The sequence below is a fragment of the Astatotilapia calliptera genome, chromosome 7, assembly GCF_964374335.1.
Source record: "Astatotilapia calliptera chromosome 7, fAstCal68.1, whole genome shotgun sequence".
Lineage (NCBI taxonomy): Eukaryota > Metazoa > Chordata > Actinopteri > Cichliformes > Cichlidae > Astatotilapia > Astatotilapia calliptera.
The window spans coordinates 4,276,269-4,294,812 of NC_137428.1; the positions used below are offsets into that span (position 1 = coordinate 4,276,269).

The 18,544-nt window shown below is 43.0% G+C and overlaps 1 protein-coding gene across 6 annotated transcripts in view; it reads left to right on the forward strand.

The window, feature by feature from the left end:
• The first annotated feature begins 567 nt into the window (after window positions 1-567).
• ndrg4 (NDRG family member 4) overlaps window positions 568-18,544 on the forward strand; it is a 66,600-nt gene continuing 48,623 nt past the window's right edge. For 2 of the 6 annotated variants that reach the window (XM_080304044.1, XM_080304045.1), the window contains exon 1: window positions 568-719. Coding sequence is in view for 3 of the 6 variants with exons in the window: in XM_026172575.2 (XP_026028360.1) it covers window positions 4,456-4,529 (74 nt within the window). In the remaining 3 variants the exon portion in view is untranslated. Of the gene's footprint in view, window positions 720-4,455; window positions 4,530-18,544 lie in introns of all 6 variants that reach the window. The other 4 variants (XM_026172575.2, XM_026172574.2, XM_026172576.2 and 1 more) reach the window with 4 other exon arrangements.

The window sequence follows — 18,544 nt, forward strand, 5'->3', positions numbered from 1 at the left end:
AACATGAGTGAATTAAATCATTAATCACAGAACATTAAAGCCAGGAAACAGATCGTGCTGAGTAAAGACTTTACAGCTTTATCTTCACGAGGCTGAGATTTACAGTTAGAATAATGTTTGGCACTTATTTAAACTTAATGTCAATGAATGTCATTCAAACACGCTTGTGTTTATATATGCCCCTCCCCCTGCACACAGACACAGTAGAGCAGGCACTATAGTCATCCTTATGACCTCCGACTCTGCAGTGCACCTACTCGTGTGTCCTGCACACCTGGTGAGTTTGAAGCAGATCAGATGACTAGTTGTTGAAACTGGCGAGGAAAAAAAAAGACTTCTGGATTTTTGGTATGATGAACAAGATCGTTCCCACGCTTTCCTTCTAACCAGACTCACTTTGTTATACTTTTACCAGCGTCTTTCTCCTTCATCCTTCACTTCTCTCCTCGCTTCTCGGTGCTGTGATTGTCAGCGTGCTGCATCATTGGTGAAGCCACGTGCTCTGTGTTTATCATCAGGAAGGGGAGGGAGATAGAGGGAGGGAGAGAGAGAGAGCTCTTTCTCTCTCATTTCTAGTGCGACCACAGGAAGACACACACATTCACGCACAAACACTCTGAGACGTACACTCAGCCAGTCTGTAGCAGCCTGAGGGACGGACACAGAAAACACAGCTACACCAGACTTTGCGGCCACAGAAGCTCTGAACAACACCACAGGTACCGTAAAGCTTTGTCTGCCTGGATTGTGATATTGATTCAACAGTTTCTACCTAAGTGGCAAACAGTCATTTGCAGGTGAACTCTTTGAGAAGCTTCGTGTTTTGACTCTACCCTCAGCTTTGAGCTCGGATGCAGTGAGCCTGCTTTGTGTTTGAGGACTAGAGGAGGAGGATGTTAAAATGAGGACAGGAATTTTGGCACGGTGTATGTGAATGCTGCTGCTGGAGCTTTGTGCTTTTTACTTTTCCTCTCTCTCTCTCTCACAGACACACACACACACACACATATACACACCCCTGTTTCCAGCCTCTGCATTGGTGAGAACAGGATGTCAAGAGGTTGAATTTATTGACCCCACAGGAACAAAAGTGCGACATTTAGAAAACCAGACGGGATTATTATTATGTATTAAACCCAAAGCCTTTGCATTTATATTGTATTTCCCTGGTTTACAGTTGGATTATAAAGTTGTAGTTTAAAAAAGTCTTGATGCTTTTAATAATCGTCTCATTCTGATGTGTCTGACTTTGGCAATGGCAGGGGAGGGAGCGATGCGTGCTAAAGAAAACAATGCTGGATTTGAAGGAGATTGAGTCAGCTGGATGATGAATCGACAGTAGGTGGAAGTCATAAAAGTTGATTGAATCTGGTGCAGGCTTGTGTTAGTGGTGCCCTGAAAGTGCCTGCATTTGTCTCAGTGGTCTTGGCAGGACCAGACAGATTAGAACCATCAAGCATTGGGGCATCGTGGTCAAAATAAAGTGGCTGGGTGATCGCATTTAAAAACTAAGAACCATATAAGACAACATTAATGTATATGCAGATTTTATCAGAACTCGGTGAGGTTTGCAGCGTCACACCAGCAGCAGAATGAACAGATGAACAGATTAAAGAGCATTTTTCATATCCTTGAAAAAGCAACAGTGTTGATGTCTCATTTTTATTTGCACCTCTTACATAATTTCTCTATCAGATCAGCAAATGCACTTCCCTTATCATTTTCTTGCAGTGCATCTTTTGCTATGTTCAGATTTCAAGCTACTACAAAACTTATTGACTCGTATTCTTCCTGCTGCTTCTTGAGAACATGAAACAGCCGCTGAATCCGAGCTGGCCTCCCCTTCGGGAGCGGGTCTGTTTCTCAGCTCACAGTTTATAAATAGATTTACAAAGAGCAATACGCTCCTGCTCTTGTTCATCACGAGCCACACAGCAATGCTAGCTCACACCTTATCGCCAATCCAGTTAGTCCATATTTGGCCAGAGGGGATTTTTGGGGATATAGATTTATCACATTATTCCAGAATTTTCTACAAGTATGAACAACATGAGTTAAAATCTTGCTTAATTTCCAGTGGAAGAGATGCAGTTTTGGGTTTTTCTTATAAATCATGTCACCTCCTGCTACTATGCGCCGATTAACAGCTCATAATTATCCGCAATTTTACTGCTCCCTACATCCAACTCACTATGTATTGCACTACAACTCAAAGTAAAAAGGTCACTATCCCCTATAAAAAGCACAATAAGGGTTACTACGTGTCCAAAATGGCAATAAGATACGAGCGATCCTGCTTCCATGTTTCACCTGCTGGTTCTAACCACAAGTTCAAGCTCGGACTTTACATCTTGTGGACTTCATGAAAATCAAAGGTATTGGGAAATTTCACAGCCACGCATCTGTGCAGATGAAAAATTTAAGACAACCTGTCAGATCAACAAAGCATATGAAATAGTAGGAAAGTCCCAATACCAAGCCCCAAGTCAGAGGAGCTTTAAAAGCTAGCAAGCAGCCACTGCTTAGGAAGCTAAATGTAATTAGCACAGTTCTGACAGTTCACGACATCTGCATAGCAAACATACAATTGCACATGCATAAAGCACAGATATGAATCATTAAGGACTTAACACTGACCAGCCCATCCAGGGTTAGACTTAGTGTTGTTGATGTTATTTTTTAATTACATGCTAAATGGGGAAAATCCTTTATAAACTACAAGATGATAAATAGATAGAAGTCAGATAAAAAATGGACATTGCAGTCACATGACTCTTTTAATCTTTTCAATTTGTTCACCTTGAATTCACGATCAAGGTAGGAGGTGAAGTTTTCTAACAATCTTATGAAAACCCTAAATAGGAAAAGATCTCACGTAGAATTTTCCAATTGATTTGAAACGCGCATCTACTGGGAGGCTGATGGATAGCACTGGTGATATTTTTGCTATTGTCAGCATAAACTTCAAGAGTTTTCACACCTTAAAAACCTTTTAGCCACAATTTGATCTTCATAAAGCTCTGACTAGTTCAAATCACTTTACTTTGGTCACAAGTAAATTGCTTGAAACAAAGCAAAGAGAAAAGTTTGACTTTTGGATGGGGATTACTTTATTACTTTGAATTAACAGATAAGAAATAAGATAAGATAAGATAAAACTTTAATAATCCCTCGGGTGGGTTCCTCTGGGAAATTCGGTTTCCAAAAGCACAGCACTGACAGAAGTTACAGTTACAGAATATTATATATATATACACACACACACAAATATATAAATACAGAGACATATATAAATAAAATATACGAAGGGGATAAATAGAATAAATAGGAATAAAAATAAAAATACAAGTGAATTGCACATTTCAAGTATGGAGTCTATTGCACCGTTGACTATTAACAAAAGTATTGCACAAAAGGTATTGCACAGTGAGGTGAAGAGGCACTACAGCTTAGAAATAGAGTGCTGAAGTCAGAGGCTACATGTTGTGAGATTTGACAGTGTGGTTACGTGGTGATCTCCTCTCTAAAATACAAGACAAACACATGAAATCACATACTGTACTGTTGAAATTATGCTTCTAGAACATTTAACTATTTAGTAAGGAATGCTAAATGGCTAATTCCCCAACTTTAACCTCTGAGCAGAACTTAAGCTGACTGTGAGGTGCTTAGCAGTCACATCAGCTCTCAAGTTGGCTACACACTTTTATTCTGTTAAGACATTTCCTTGTACAAAACAGCAAGATTAACCTACATTTCAGATGGGGGTAACAAAACTATGCCTTAGAAGAGATGTCGGGTATGTGAAGCTTTCATTGCTCGCTTTCTTGTTCCTTCTGTTTGGAAACAACTCTTCTTGCTCTTTGGGTTCTTTGCACCACTCCATAGCCCCCATCTCCCTCCCCCCAGTGGCATTTTCAATAGCTAGACAATGAGGCTGGCACTGAGAGCGAGCCACTGCAAAAGCAAAACTGTTATTACCGTGTTTTGCATGCTGATACATTTCCCCTTTGCGTCCCCATTTGTGTTGGATCTTTGCTCTAACCCAGTAGCATCCTTGTGTCTCCTGGAAACTATATCTATATAAATTATAAAGGGTTGTTGCATGTCTTTCTGGCCACTATTAGAGGCCAGTAAAAGTCAGTTGATGTATTATTAGAAACCCCATGGCTTTTTTATTGATTTGAAAATCTGACTAATTAAATATCACTCACCTAATAACAGAAAAGTCCTTTTCTATCATTTAACCTTTACATTTTTCTCCCTAATTTTTTATGACCATTTTCTTACTGACCTCTGTCGCCTGTCTTATTATTCCTTCTGTCTGTTCTCTGTAGCTTTGCTGCATGACCTTTCCTCTTATAACCTGTGAATTTTATTATTGCCTTTGCACCTGCAATGCACCAACGCTAGTACAGTAGTTCTTGTCTCTTGTATTTTTATACCTGCTGCTAGATGGGGCCTGGATTGTTTTGGAACTTCCCTCCCAAGGCTGGCTGCACGGTTCCACAAAGCCTCCTGCAGACCATGTACGTAGGATCGTAAAGCCACTGTACCTACCTACCTACATAACCTACCATACTGTACCACATAGGTCTCTCCTTTATCCAACCCGAGTGGATATACATCTATGGCATTCTCTGTCCATTCGCCCCATTCTGTCAATCAGTCAGACCAGTGTTTCAAGCATTCATTCTGCAGCAGCCAGCAAATGCCCATAAATCCAATCAAAAATCATAATTCTGTTGTTAAACAAACATGCATTTGACAGGAGCAGTCCATCTGCCATATATATATGTATATATATATATATATATATATATATATATATATATATATATATATATAAAAAATTTTAAATTTTATTTTTTATTTTTTTAACTTTTTTTTTTAAGAAGAAAAAAACCACACAACAGATACTGGAACAGATACTAGGAATTAGGCCGGGAATAACGCCAGACTCTTGAATTGAAAATTCTCTCTACAACCGTTGGCAAAAACCTCATCCAGGTGACACACCGCGTGGTATGAGCCTCTTCCAGCGTGTGCAGTTTGCTCATCCTTCAGACTCTTCATCGCTTTAATATGCATATTTTTAAATGCATCACTCTATTTAATTCTGACTGTATAGAAAACACCTGAACAGTTTAAATTCAACCTGTAGCTGGGCTTTTGCTAAGCTCGTGCTTACAGGATGCTAATACTACTGATTTAAATGACAGTGAATGATTTCCTATATACCATTATTTGTTATCTTACCACTGAATTCCCATACTGTTTTACATCCCATATTATTGTATCCTAGTTCTTATATGTAGGCTTGATATTTGGATTATATCATAAATTCTAAATAAAGAATCATAAATCAGTACAGAGATGTACGCAGGAATGCACTAATAGCTATGAACTTCTTCTTAAAGGATGCTGTTGTTTAAGGATTGTAGTTTAACAGATTAGCAGCTTTTAGAAAACTTGGGTTGTACGTATTAACAGTTATTTATTTTGATGCTTGATAAGGAATCTTGGCTCTAAATAAATACACAATCCCAAAAATGTGGTGAAAAAACAAAAAACAAACACACAAGATGCTGGATTTCACCTTTCATAACATCAGCTGAAATTTGCTTGTACAGCTGATCCTAGCCTGGTCACTTTTGTCTTGTGTTTGGGCCTAACTGATTCAGTTTAATGTGATTAAATACTCCCGTCAGTTTTGTTGGTTCACACAACAATCCTTTGCACATTCATATTTCTGTAAAGTTTCAGTTCCATGTTGGAGTCTATGAGGCCTGACTGGAGATGAATCTTTCTCCAAACTGCTAATGTTACTAAAGCATATCAGCATGCCCCGTCATCGCACACATTGTTTTGTTTTTCCCCTCAGTGTGTGTGTTATGTTTTGCTGTCACCCATTAATTTTGAAATGCCAGCCCTGGTGCTGACTATCCTGTGTGACTGACTCATTGTTGATGGAACTCCATGTTCCACACATCTCTGCATGCATATTAATGCCTCTTTGTTGCAGAGCTTCACCGTGTGCTCAAAATATAGTTTGCAAACAAAACCGAGTATGCTTCTAAGGAATATCCCTTTAATGTCAAATGATTCAAAGCTGTATCACCTCACGGTAACTGCAGGATTAGTTGAGTATTCTGTCTTGTGAACAACTGAAAAACCTTTTATTGAGAATATAGTACAAGGAGAAGCTTCATACAGTGAAAGTAAGTACATCTACATACAGCTAGAAACCTGTGGACTTGAATGAAGTACACTTGTAGGAACAATAATAGCACTTTTTCAACATAACAATCAGAATAAAATGAGTAAATGTTGCGATTTATCTTTTTTTTAATCTATTTTGCTGATATTTTTTATTCAAGAGCTACAATCATTAAATTAGCTAATGTATCTCATCAAACTATACTTCCCATTAATAGATTTAATTAGCTCAAAAATACATACGGATGAACACTGGTGGACTAAAAATGAATGGAAAAACAGCAGATGTATAGAATAAGTTTTCAGCAGCGATCACACCTTTTAAGCCCTGAAAATTTGATGCATGTCCTGTACTTAAGATGTTAAGAGGGCTCAAGCATGTTCGTAAAGTATCTAATTTCCCATGTATTTCTGGAAAATATTGGAAAATATTTATAGAACGGTACAATTTTCAGTTGAATTTATTAAATATACAAGAAGTATTATACAAAAAAAATAAATCAGCTGATTCCGAGAAGTGCAGGAGGAGGCACTGACGAGTGCCTTTCATGGAGTGCCTGTGGCTATATTGAAAAACTGGCTGAGAAGATGAATCCCAGTGTCCAGAAGCTTGGCAGCAGAGGAATATTCCAGCATGAGAGCAAACCCAAGAAAAAAGAGTTTTCTAAAGAAGCAAAAGTGACGACTGTGAGCTGGCTGAGCATGTTTTACCGAAGAAAGGAAGAATTCCTACTGTGTGACCTTTAATGTCACACAAGAACAAACACCAGAGACATTAAATTAGACAGACATGCCTCTCAATGCACCATGAATTAAAATCTATGGCAGAACTCTGTAACAGCAAACATGTTGTTCCAAAGGAAAAATGTGCCTTTTTAATGCCATTTTGAGACAAAGTCAGCAAACAGATTTGTCTGGTGATTCTATGCATGTAGTCTTTATGTTCCTTTGAAATGAATTAAAATAATTGTCATTTATTTTATTTGTAATCACTGCCCAAATACTCAAAGAGATCCTTCAAAATAGAGCCTAGGAGCTGAGATTTGCTTCTAGAAGGATTTCTTCTTGGAGGCAAGCAGTTACTGTGACAAGTTTGAAACATTTGATACCAAAGCAACATCACTCTGGGGTTTACTCACTTTTCCTCCTGACTGTAAGTCATCTTTTGTAAAGAGCAAAATTTGTGGGTTTTACGCTGCAGTATAAAACACAGAATGTTCATGGTGTATTAGAGTAAAAATGATCCGATCGATAAGAGAATGCTGCTGCTTACATACTGGCTATTGAATGCCAGCTCTGTGCTACTCTGTGGTCACTAATGGAGGGCATATATTAAAAATGGAGGCTGGCACAGCACAAGCAACAGCTTCATATAATATGCAGAAACATGACTTTGCCCTCAGGTTCAGATGTAAATCAGTAGAAAACTGGACACACCTCTCATCAGAAAAGCAGCAGGAGAAGTACGGAAATAGCGATGTGATCATTTCTTGATTACTGATTAAGCGTTAAGTGTTGGGTTATTTGTCTAGAATGAAAATAGTATCCTGACATATCAGGAAAATAATCCATCAAGCTAAAAATAAAACATGTGGCGTGTTTCTCTTGCACCTCCTCATATTTCCCTCAAATGGCTGTCAAGCAGCAACAAGAGGACAATTCAGTCTTCAGTTATTAACGCTACAATGTTACAGAACGAAAATGTGAATGTAGAAATATATTATTGAATATGCAACCTTTTTGTCATTAAAAATATGAGAAATGCATTGTTTAAATATATTTCTACATTTCTGTGCATTCTTTTTTATTTGGACGGTCTCTATCTCTCTACATATCTCCATGCACACTGCTCAAAAAAGTGAATCTGGACCAGAGCATCACTGAGCTCCTGAACACCTTCAGGTGCAACCTGGAATGATTGGATCAAAAGATGGATTGAACAATAATGTCCCACTGGTGTTCGATTGGCTTTAGGTCAGGCGAGCGTGGGGGGAGGTCAGAGGTATCAATTCCTTCATCCTCCAGGAGCTGCCTCATACTCTGGCAACATGAGGCTGGGATTGTCATGCACCCAGAGTAACTCAGCACCCTCTGTGCCAGCGTAGGGTCTGACACTGGGTCCAGTGATTTCATCTTGATATCTACCTGGCCTCTAGGGGCCTGTGAGTCCCTCTGTGGACTGTCTACAGGAATCTCCTCTGTGCTCTCGAAACTCTGCTGGGTGACAGAGCAAACCTTCTGGCAGTGGAAAGTTTTGATGTGGCATCCTGGAAGAGTGGACTACCTGTTGCACAGGTAGTTTGTATACCCTAACCCAGAGGTGTCCAAGTCCAGGCCTAAAGGGCTGGTATCCTGCAGGTTTTAGATCTCACCCTGGGTCAACAGACCTGAATCAAATGATTAGTTCATTACCAGGCCTCGAGGGCCGGTGTTCTGCAAGTTTTAGATGTGTCCTTGATCCAACACAGCTGATTTAAATGGCTCAACATGTCTTGAAGTTCTCCAGAGGCCTGGTAATGAACTAATTGGACACCCCTGCCCTAACTAAATACAAGACCAGTGAAACAACAGTCAGACAAGATGAGGAGGTAAACATGTTAGTGGCCTCCACCTGTAAATTTCATGTTTTTGCTGGTTGTCTCATTGCTGCCCCTCTAGTTCACCTGTTTTTATTTAATTTAAGATCAAAACAGCTGAACATGATTAACAACCCTCTCTGTTATGTAACTGATAGGATCAATACCTCAGAGGCTTCACTGACTTGATGCTATAGCCTGACTAAAAGATATTCCTTTAATTTTTTTGAGCAGTGTATTTATTCCAGTATCAGTGGGCGTATGGTTCTACACTCAGTCTAAAGCAGGACCGGTCAGCTTAATGAGCAACAAATCGACACAACACAAATGACGACACATCAGAGCACATTAAGTCCACACAACAACACGTGTATTAGGGCGATTGTGGCTTAAAGAGTTGGCAGTTTGTCTTGTAACCGGAAGGTTGTTGGTTCGAGCCCTGGCTCGGACAGTCTCGGTCATTGCGTTCTTGGGCAAGGCACTTCGCCTACTGGTGATGGCCAGAGGGGCTGATGGCGCAATATGGCAGCCTGCCATGTCAGTCTGCCCCAGGGCAGCTGTAGCTCACCTCCACCAGTATGCGAGAGTGAATAGTGGAATTGTAAAGCACTTTGAGGGTCTCGAAAAGCGCTATATAAATGCAGCCCATTAAATTGTTAGTGTTACCCAAGTCTTTAAATAATAGGCATGTACAACACTTCTAAGACTTTTATGTTTATGTAACTCTAAAATGATCTAAACATCTGAACATTAAATAGATTTAAATGTGACAAATATTGACAATTTAGCTCAAAATTTCCATCTCAATGCCTGTTTGGTGTAACACCTCCAGTCTCAGTGAGGTATAAAATGCAGGGCCAATCACTGCTGTTGGGGTTGTGGGTTATGGCCTGTCTTGCAGTGGTAGTGGCATTAAACCCATGCGTCTGTGGAGGAAGTGACTGCGGCTTGCTCAGGAAACATTCATCCCTTCACCGTGGGTCATTGGGCTTCGCTTCTTGACATCGGGTTCTCCGTTCGGTTCAGGAAAGAATCCACCGACCGCTCCCCTCCCCCATCAGTGTACTGCTGGTGACCACACGCTGTCTGCCCGTCTGTCCTGCTGGCGCTCGTCCTACAGCGCCGTGGGCGGACCATAGAAACACAATCACTAGAAGGGACATTTGGTTGCATTTTTCAGCGCCGCTGCCGGACGATCCAACTGTGCCATTCAGCATGAGCCAAATAAATTCAAGTCATGATGTGTGAATGTCGGTGACTAAAATACAGTGGATGATGATAGTGCTGGGCTGTTAGCAGGTTCTAAAAGTTCAGTTCTGCAGCATCATGACATAACTGCGAGGAGGATGAGACGCTTGCAATGTGAAGGAAATATTTTTTAGAAGAAGCCCCAGAAGAGCAAACGATGCAGAGCCACACTCAGTGAAAACCTTGAATCACGTCAGTCTCTTCATATAAGTTACACAAACAACTCTGGCAGCATTTTACAAGTCCTAGAACCTTTCTGTTTGGGGGAATTGTCACGCTGGAAAAGGAGAGGATTTTTTTTATCCAACACCAAAAGAACACAATGAAAAACAGCCCGGGGCCTTTATTCCTCAGTCACCGTGAACACCTGCCGCTGTGCATTCACGTAAAACTCCTGAGGCAGTGTCCCATCATCAGTGTCCATCAAAGTTTGCAGGTAAAGAAAGCAACGCATCACTGTCTGGGGAAATGTTTCCATAGCCTGCAGCGGGTCTCGCGCTGCAATGTGGCTCATCAGTTACACAGAAAACTCTTGTCTCGATGCATGCTGAGTCATCCCGGTATGAAAATCCCAGAAAGCTTCCTTCATCACACTGTAGCATTTTTATTGGGAGAAATACAAAGTGACTTCTTCAGTCTCAGACCAAATGTTCCTCCCACTGAAAATGCCACATCCAGGTGAACAGAGAAGGAAATTATAAACCACAGGACAAATCATTAAAACTAGGAAGTTCACAGATGTTCTACTGATGTTTTATGTTTTTCCTTTTCAATTCACTTCAATTCAATTTTATTTATATAAAAAAAACAGTCCTTCATGCATGTTCTCCTCAGCCTCTGACTTTGCAAAGACATGAAAACAGCAAAATCAGCAAACACTGAGAAGCGAGCTGTAAGACTTTAGTATTCAACACCTACGAGCTTTGGTTCAGTGTGAAGAGCTGCTCGCCCTTGGGCTGTTGTCCCTTTGGGAGTCTTTGTTTAAAACTTGTAGCAGTATAATGTTATTATTTAGGTCATGATTTTACACAGTGGTGGAGAATAACAGCTACAGGCAGCCGTATGTGTTGCCTCAGCTTTTTTTTTTATTGCAGCTGTTCGACATCAGTTCAAGTTATCTTATTCAACTTTCTGCAAACTTGCTGAGTAAAGTTGCAGCTGTGAACACACCCCTGTGTGTGTGAAACAAGGTGATGATCAAAAACAAAATGTTTACTCAGCCAAAACTGCTGGAAGGAAAAGCTAAGGAGGACCCGGTACAGTGCCTCTGAACATGTCGTCGGTTCCATTACGGTGGAATTAATGAGGTGAATAACTGTATGTGCTGTGGGACTCAAGTGGGTTTCACTTTAATCACTGATCACACTTCAGGCAGTGCCAGCTCCTCATCCACCCAAGAAACTCCTTCAAAGCTGGGATCACATATCAGAATGTACATCAGTGTGGCATTTACTTAAGTTATGCGTAAAAATGATGGCATGCAGACAAAGTCAAAGTCTTGCATCCCTCAACTGATGAATAATAATGTCAGCTCTTAGATTGAGATGAATCAGAGATAAAGCTCATTCTCCTTCCCAGGCTGTGAATCTCATCACTTCCTGCAAATAGAAACTGAGAATTAATGGGTAAACATCCTGAATGGTGATTGCTGGAGGAGTTGAAACAGCAGGGCAGCAACAGTGCAGACATGTCACAGGGACGTGGTCACCAAAGTAGGAGGCTGAGTTCAGTGCATGACCTGAAAAGAGTGAAGCATGACACAGTGCAGCTCAAGTTGCCCATGCAAATGTACTGAGACATTCACCAGGGGGAAAAATACAACACAAAGTTAAATTGGTCTCGAACTGAATTCTGGTGCGAGCTGAAGATACTTTAAAGACGCTTAAATTTGTCTTCAGAAAGCTGCCAATAACCGGAGTGTTTCGTCCTCTTTGCAAATCTAAACTAATGTAAGCGTTATCATTTCACTGCTGCGGTAAGTCCAGCTCTCAGGAGCATGACCCTGTCACACCCTGACTCTGACGTTCCCGCTGAGAGATGAGGTGAAAATAGAGGTCTGAGCGAATGTGCTGTCAAACGTGTGAGCTCACCACTGTGCGACCGGACCCTCCTTACATCCTCTATGCTGGTTTTCCATTTTAAATTCACCCTGTCTGATTCAGGTCACATTACGTTCTGAATATCCTGAGTATGAATGCACTTTACTTATTGTCTCTAAGCTGCTTTTCTGTCTCCAGAGTGAAGCATTTTTTGCAGACACAAAGCTTTCATCTGATTTCTCTGACGAGGAAACTTTTTCTGCCAGAACAGAAAGTGCCATTGTGTGTTTGTCTGGAGCCGATAGCTGATATTTAATATTTAATCTTCCACTCCTTTTTTTTTTTTTTTTTGCCTTTCCCGTTTGGCTCTTTTGCCATCAGAATTGTTGTCTAAAGGCAAAGAAAGATGCCCAACGGATTTACTTTACCAAACTGACCATCCCAGCCTTGCCGTAATGGTCCATTTGATTCACCTTTTATTGTTTATTTTATTTTCACTTACTGAATACGGGACAGACTTGACTGGGGGAAAGAAGGGGAGAAAGAAAGAGGGAAAGAGAAACAGCTGAGAAGAGGGACGGGGGAGAAGGGCAAAAGACAAAAACCAACAGAATGGGCAGAGAAAAAAAAATGCATATATCGATCACCTGGATCACCTGCTGAGAAAGAAAAAAGAAAGCAAGCAGAAGAGAACAAGAGTAATAGAATAAACAACATCACAATGATATATGGGAATATGACAGTAAATACTAAATGTTAAACATTATTGTGCAGCACATAAGATCAACAGAACACAGTGTGCTTTGAGGTAGGAGCCAAAAAGGGTGTAGTTTGTGGGTGTGATCACCCGTGTGTACACCTGTGAGCATGGACGCGCTTGTTTTTAAAAGGTTCCTTCATGTAATAATCTGCTAGAGGGTGTGGGGGGGCCACAGCCCCGTCCTCCAGGGCATGAAGCAGGTGTGGAGGAGATCAAAACTCCAGACATCCAGAGGCCCCCAGAACACAAGAGACCAAGGAAGACCAACAGAGGGGCAGCCGCGCCACTGTCCCGGAAAGAGCTGAGGAGAGTCCCAGATGAGGGCTCACTCAGCAGCCGCGGAGCAGAAGCCAGGGGGAGTTGCAGTGACGCGCCCATGAGCTCCGCCGGCAGCCAGCTGCGCCTGAGTGACCGAGCCCCAGGCCGAGAGGCCGGGGGCACCCCACCTCCGAAGTGGCCCCAGCGAGCCCCAGGCTCCAGGCCCCGATAAGCGGCCGCCAAGGAGTGAGCCGGTGTGTACCTGGACGCCCATCCCCGGACACAAAGAACCACCAACTGAGGGAGTCCGCCACTGGCAGGGGAAGTGGTGGTGGGTGGAGATAGGCCTCCAAACCTTGGAGGGCCTGAGGTGTCCCCAGAGAGGTGGCGTCTGATACCTAACCTGACATATAGACACAGACATACAGGCACACACAGACACAAACATCCATTCCCACCCTCATGCTCTCATATGCACTTACTCCACACTCAACCAACGTGGAGACAGACATAAAGAGACGTTGTACACACGATCACACTCCCCAAGCGTACTCTACAAACCGGGTCTAGGTACCCTTGCCCCTGGAGGGGGGAACTGCACCCAGACCCAGGTGGTGTTTCCCTTTTCCCTGCGGTGGGGAGAGGCAGACCACCCCGACTCCGTAGCAGCAGGGAGGCCCCACACTCCAGACCGCAGTCGGACGGCCAACTCCTCCTCCTAGTCCTAGCCCCCCTGCTCCAGCAGGTCGCAGAGAACGGGGGTGAGAGAAGACTCCAAACCTCCCTCCACCCGCTCATTGTAATGTTGATGCATGTGTGTTCTAAGGTGCATTTAAAACCCAGGAGGGCATGGAGCTACCTGCCAGAGAGCAGCAGGTAAGCGCATAGTCCCTCCTGCTAGCCCTCAATGTCTACGTGTATTTAAAATTGAGAGGTGGGCAACGATGCCAGGGGTGGGGTGTACACCCTGATGGTACTTTGGACTCCGTGTATCGTGCCCACCCCCAAGATCCTATATGTATGTGTAATGAGAGTGTGAGTAATGTGAATGTCTAAGTTGTGGGATAAAATTGAGGCAGAGGCAGCCAGAAGGGGACGGGGGACGGGGGGGGGGGGGGGGGGGTAGCCTCCTCTGCACCCTGGTGACATACCCCTACTCCAAGGCCCTGCATGTGTGGGTGGTTGTGGTGGAGCGGGAAGAGGGAGGCAGCTGGAGATGGGGAGGGAAGGAAGGGAGGGGCAAGTGACCCCTCCCTGGGGCCAGCTCCCCCGCTGACCCCAGTAGGCACCCCCATACTCCGCGACCCGCCAGGGAAAGGGGGCCCAGGCCCATCCAGACCGGGCCCAGTGCAGCAGCGCCGCTCGGCCCCACAGAGCCCGGGACAGTCCACCCAACCCCACCACAGAGAAAACTGCACCCACCCCACCATCCACTCATCTTCCAGACTACATAAGACAATAAACACCCAGGCTGAGATCTTCCTCCACCTCTCCTGTATCTCCCCCTCCTGCAGAGGGAGCTCCTGAGGAGAGGAAAGCTCCTGCAAGATGTGACAATCTCCCCCACCAGTTGAAGAGCCCCCCAGGTGGCTCGACGCACCGGCGGCACCCTGCTCCAGGGCTGGGCCCCCATGCACCCACCCGCCCACAACCCCGGCAACACACCAACCAGGACCCAAGCCCCCGAGGCCCGGTCCGGGTCCCAGCCCAGAGACGGAGCGCCCCCAGAACCTCACGCCCATCCCGGACCCACCCAGGGGCAGCCAGGCTACCAGGTCAGTAACCCACGTCCGTCAGCACAGACCCTCCCCTAGCCCCGCTGCACGCAGCCGCGAGGAAACAGTCACCGGAGAGCCAACAGAGCCCCTAACCGGACATGACCGCTACCCCGGGTAATCTTCCACTCCTACATTGATAGCTTGGCTCTGAGGTAGCTTCTCAGCCATCTCCAGACATTCAGCAGCTATAAATATTTAAAAGTCTCATTTCAAATAGTGGAAATAGCTCTGTTACTAATTGTGAGTTAAAAACAGTTTTAAGAAATGTTGAGATTTTTTTTTCTTTGCATTAAAAAGGAAGAAGATGCATGTGAAGGTGTGTTTCTCCACCCACAAACCAACAGCGTAGGTAATGGAGATGAAAGAGATGTTGTGAGTTGTAGGAGTGAATGCTGGGTTGTGTCAGCAAGGATTAACATCTGCTGGAAGCTCCTTTAGGAATTGCATCTACTTAGCTCAATATCATAAAAAAGACAAGATCAAGTGAACAAGGGATGAAACAAGGCAGCAGATACAGGACGAGATAGATGGCTGTTCGGGGACAGGGCTGTGCTGCTGTTTAACATTTTAAGTGGCTTCATTTCAAAATCTGAGACATGTTTAAGCATTTTGATAAATGACATACCAGTTAATCTGCCCCAGAGAGGTTTTTGGAATCAGGTAGTGAGGCAGTCGACAGTGTACTAATGCTCACATTCACTGAAGAACAAGGGATGCAAGATCCGGTGGAGCAAAGCTCAGTGAAGGTGACTTAAAGCAGAACACCAGGAACGAGACTTTTATTGATTCTAAGCTTAAAACAACTTGTTTTGTATCAGGACTGAAACACAGCTATACCATCTTTTTCTTCTTAAGCAGGCTGCCATTAGCAATGCTCCCACAGGCTCCTGATAGCTAGTTCTGGTACAGTGCCATGCAAAAGTGTACACAAGCCTGTTTTATATCAGGCTTTAAAAATGCTTTTTAATGTTTTAATTTTAACATTTTAACAAACTGAACTGCAAATTAATCTACTGACATATAAAAAATTATTTTCTCCTAATTTATTTCTGCAAAAATCGACCACAAAGCCTCGTTTTTAGCACTGCTAACAAAATCTCCTGTGCTTTTCAGTCCTCATTGCTTTTAAAATGTTCAGTATAGAATATAAAACAGATGAAAATCCAGAGAATTTCATTAAATTCAAGCATAAATGGCTAACCAGCAATGTTCAGTAACACCCTGTGACTTATATCCTCAAAAAGTCTAAATATGCCACAAAACCCTAATTTAAACCTTGGCTGACATGGTTTAAATTTAAGGCAGTCAAAGTTAAACTGAAGCTTAGTGTTTGAGAGCAAGGAAGCTAAAGTCTATTCAGTTCATCATTAATTCCAGAGATACTTGTCAAATGTAAATAAATTCATAAATATTGGACAGATTTGAAGTTTTACAGATCTAAAAGTGAATAAATTCATCCTTGAGTCTAAGTGAAACTTTGTGCCAATCGAAGTCCTTCGGAAGTCCTAGAGATATTTCTTTCGCAAGAATGGGATATTTGGCAGAGTCAAAATGCAGCAGCTAGTTATGTGAAGCTCAGTGTGCTCATATTGAGGCTAGACAGGAAGCGGAACATCAGTTCTGTGAGGATTCTTGTTGGCAGTTACAGAATCACAGCAGAGCTCCTTTTAGACATATTTCATCCCTGACTTCCACCTTTGTGACTGAGCGTCCTCATTTATTAGCAAACATTTTTTCTTCAAACTATTTACATTTTTTCCTCCTATATCTATCTGTCTATCTATAGATAGATGTGTGTGATCACAGTGAAAAAGGAGAAGGGTTAGAGACCCACATCCATATCCTTTGGTGGGCAGTGTGGCAGCCATATGTCTAATTAATACACTCGAGCAGAGTCGGTAACCTTGTATCCTCCGTGCAGGAGAGGAAGCTGAGCCTCAGCACTTTTGCTCAAAGTGTTGGAATCAGTGACCGAAAAGCCTTTAGGGCACGTTGAGCAAACTATAGCACTACAAGGCGGGGAGTACATATAATGTGACACTTGCACATCACACCAGTGTTTCTGCCTCACTGCTTTTTATTAAAGGGGCTTCTGCTGGTTTATGTTGGCCTTGTAAACATTTAAACATGGTTTTTGTGACACTATGTCGTCATATTTGTCCCTCTGCTGTCCTGTGCTGTCCCACTTTCCAAGCATCGATTGAGCGAGTGTCCGTCAGATCAGATGGTTCCCCTCCACATGGCAGTGCAATTGATTTCCTGACAGGAAGCGTCACTCTTAGCCTCTATACTGTAACTGCATCCACTTAAAGTGCTTCACTGTCACTGAATGACTAGACCTGCGACACAGTTTCCAACCTTCCCCTCAGAGTTGCATAACTAACACAGATACAGGAAATCCGTGTGTAGCTTTACTCTCATGACGGTTTGTTCCAACTGTAGCAGCAAAATGTCCAGTACCTGACAAACTTGAACTAACTGAGTTTTTAGCTGCCTCAGGCCTCATTCAGATGAGATTCACAAGGGTTTTATTGTTATGTTCTCTGATCACTTTCTATAAATATCAACAGCCAAGATTGACTCCTGGTTTTCTGTTCATGTAGTTTTTATCGCACCTATTTTCTGTCTTTTACCTACATTATATTAGTGTATCAATGCAGACAGTTTTCTCCAAGTTGAAAAACCACTATTACCACTGACGTCTAACCCAGACTTAGGAAATGATATGACAGGCAAAAGAAATAAAAGTTATCAAGAGAGCAAAAATAATTCAGAATCTTTGAAAATTAACAAAGTTAATTCATATACAATATATCAGGGAAATGCTGTACTTTGTGTAATACAAATTTGTACCAAAAGGTGTTGCAATAAATCATTGAAGATGCCATTGCTACAACGCTCCACACCACCATCTCTCACCTGGAAGTGCAGGGCCGTTACGCCAGGCTGCTCTTTGTTGACTTTAGCTCTGCTTTCAATACGATACTCCCGGACAGACTAATAGATAAACTGCTGGAAATTGGACTTCCTTCCACCACCTGCCGCTGGATCAGAGACTTCCTCTCAGACCGTGTACAGAGAGTTAGAGTGGGGCCTCATCTTTCCTCAGCCCTCAGCCTCAACACCGGCTCTCCACAAGGCTGTGTACTGAGTCCCCTACTGTACACTCTGTACACACATGACTGTGTTAGTTCCCACCCAGACAACACAGTCATCAAGTTTGTAGATGATACCACTGTGGTGGGGCTCATCTCAGGGGGAGATGAGACTGCATACAGAGCTGAAGTTCAGAGGCTGTCAGATTGGTGTGCAGACAACAACCTGGACCTCAATACCACCAAAACAAAAGAACTGGTAGTTGACTTCAGAAGGAGGAAGTCCGAGCTGCAGCCTGTCAGCATCAACGGGGAGTGCGTGGAAAGGGTCTCCAGTTTCAAGTTTCTGGGTGTGCACATAGACACAGACCTCCAATGGAGCTCTAACACCTCTGCGGTCTTAAAGAAGGCCCAACAGCGTCTCCACTTTCTGAGAATCCTCAGAAAAATGGACCTGAAGAAGGAGCTGCTGACCGTCTTCTACCGCTGCTCCATTGAAAGTGTGCTGACATATTGCATCGGTGTGTGGTTCTCCAGCTGCACCACAGCACACAGAAAGGCACTCCAGAGG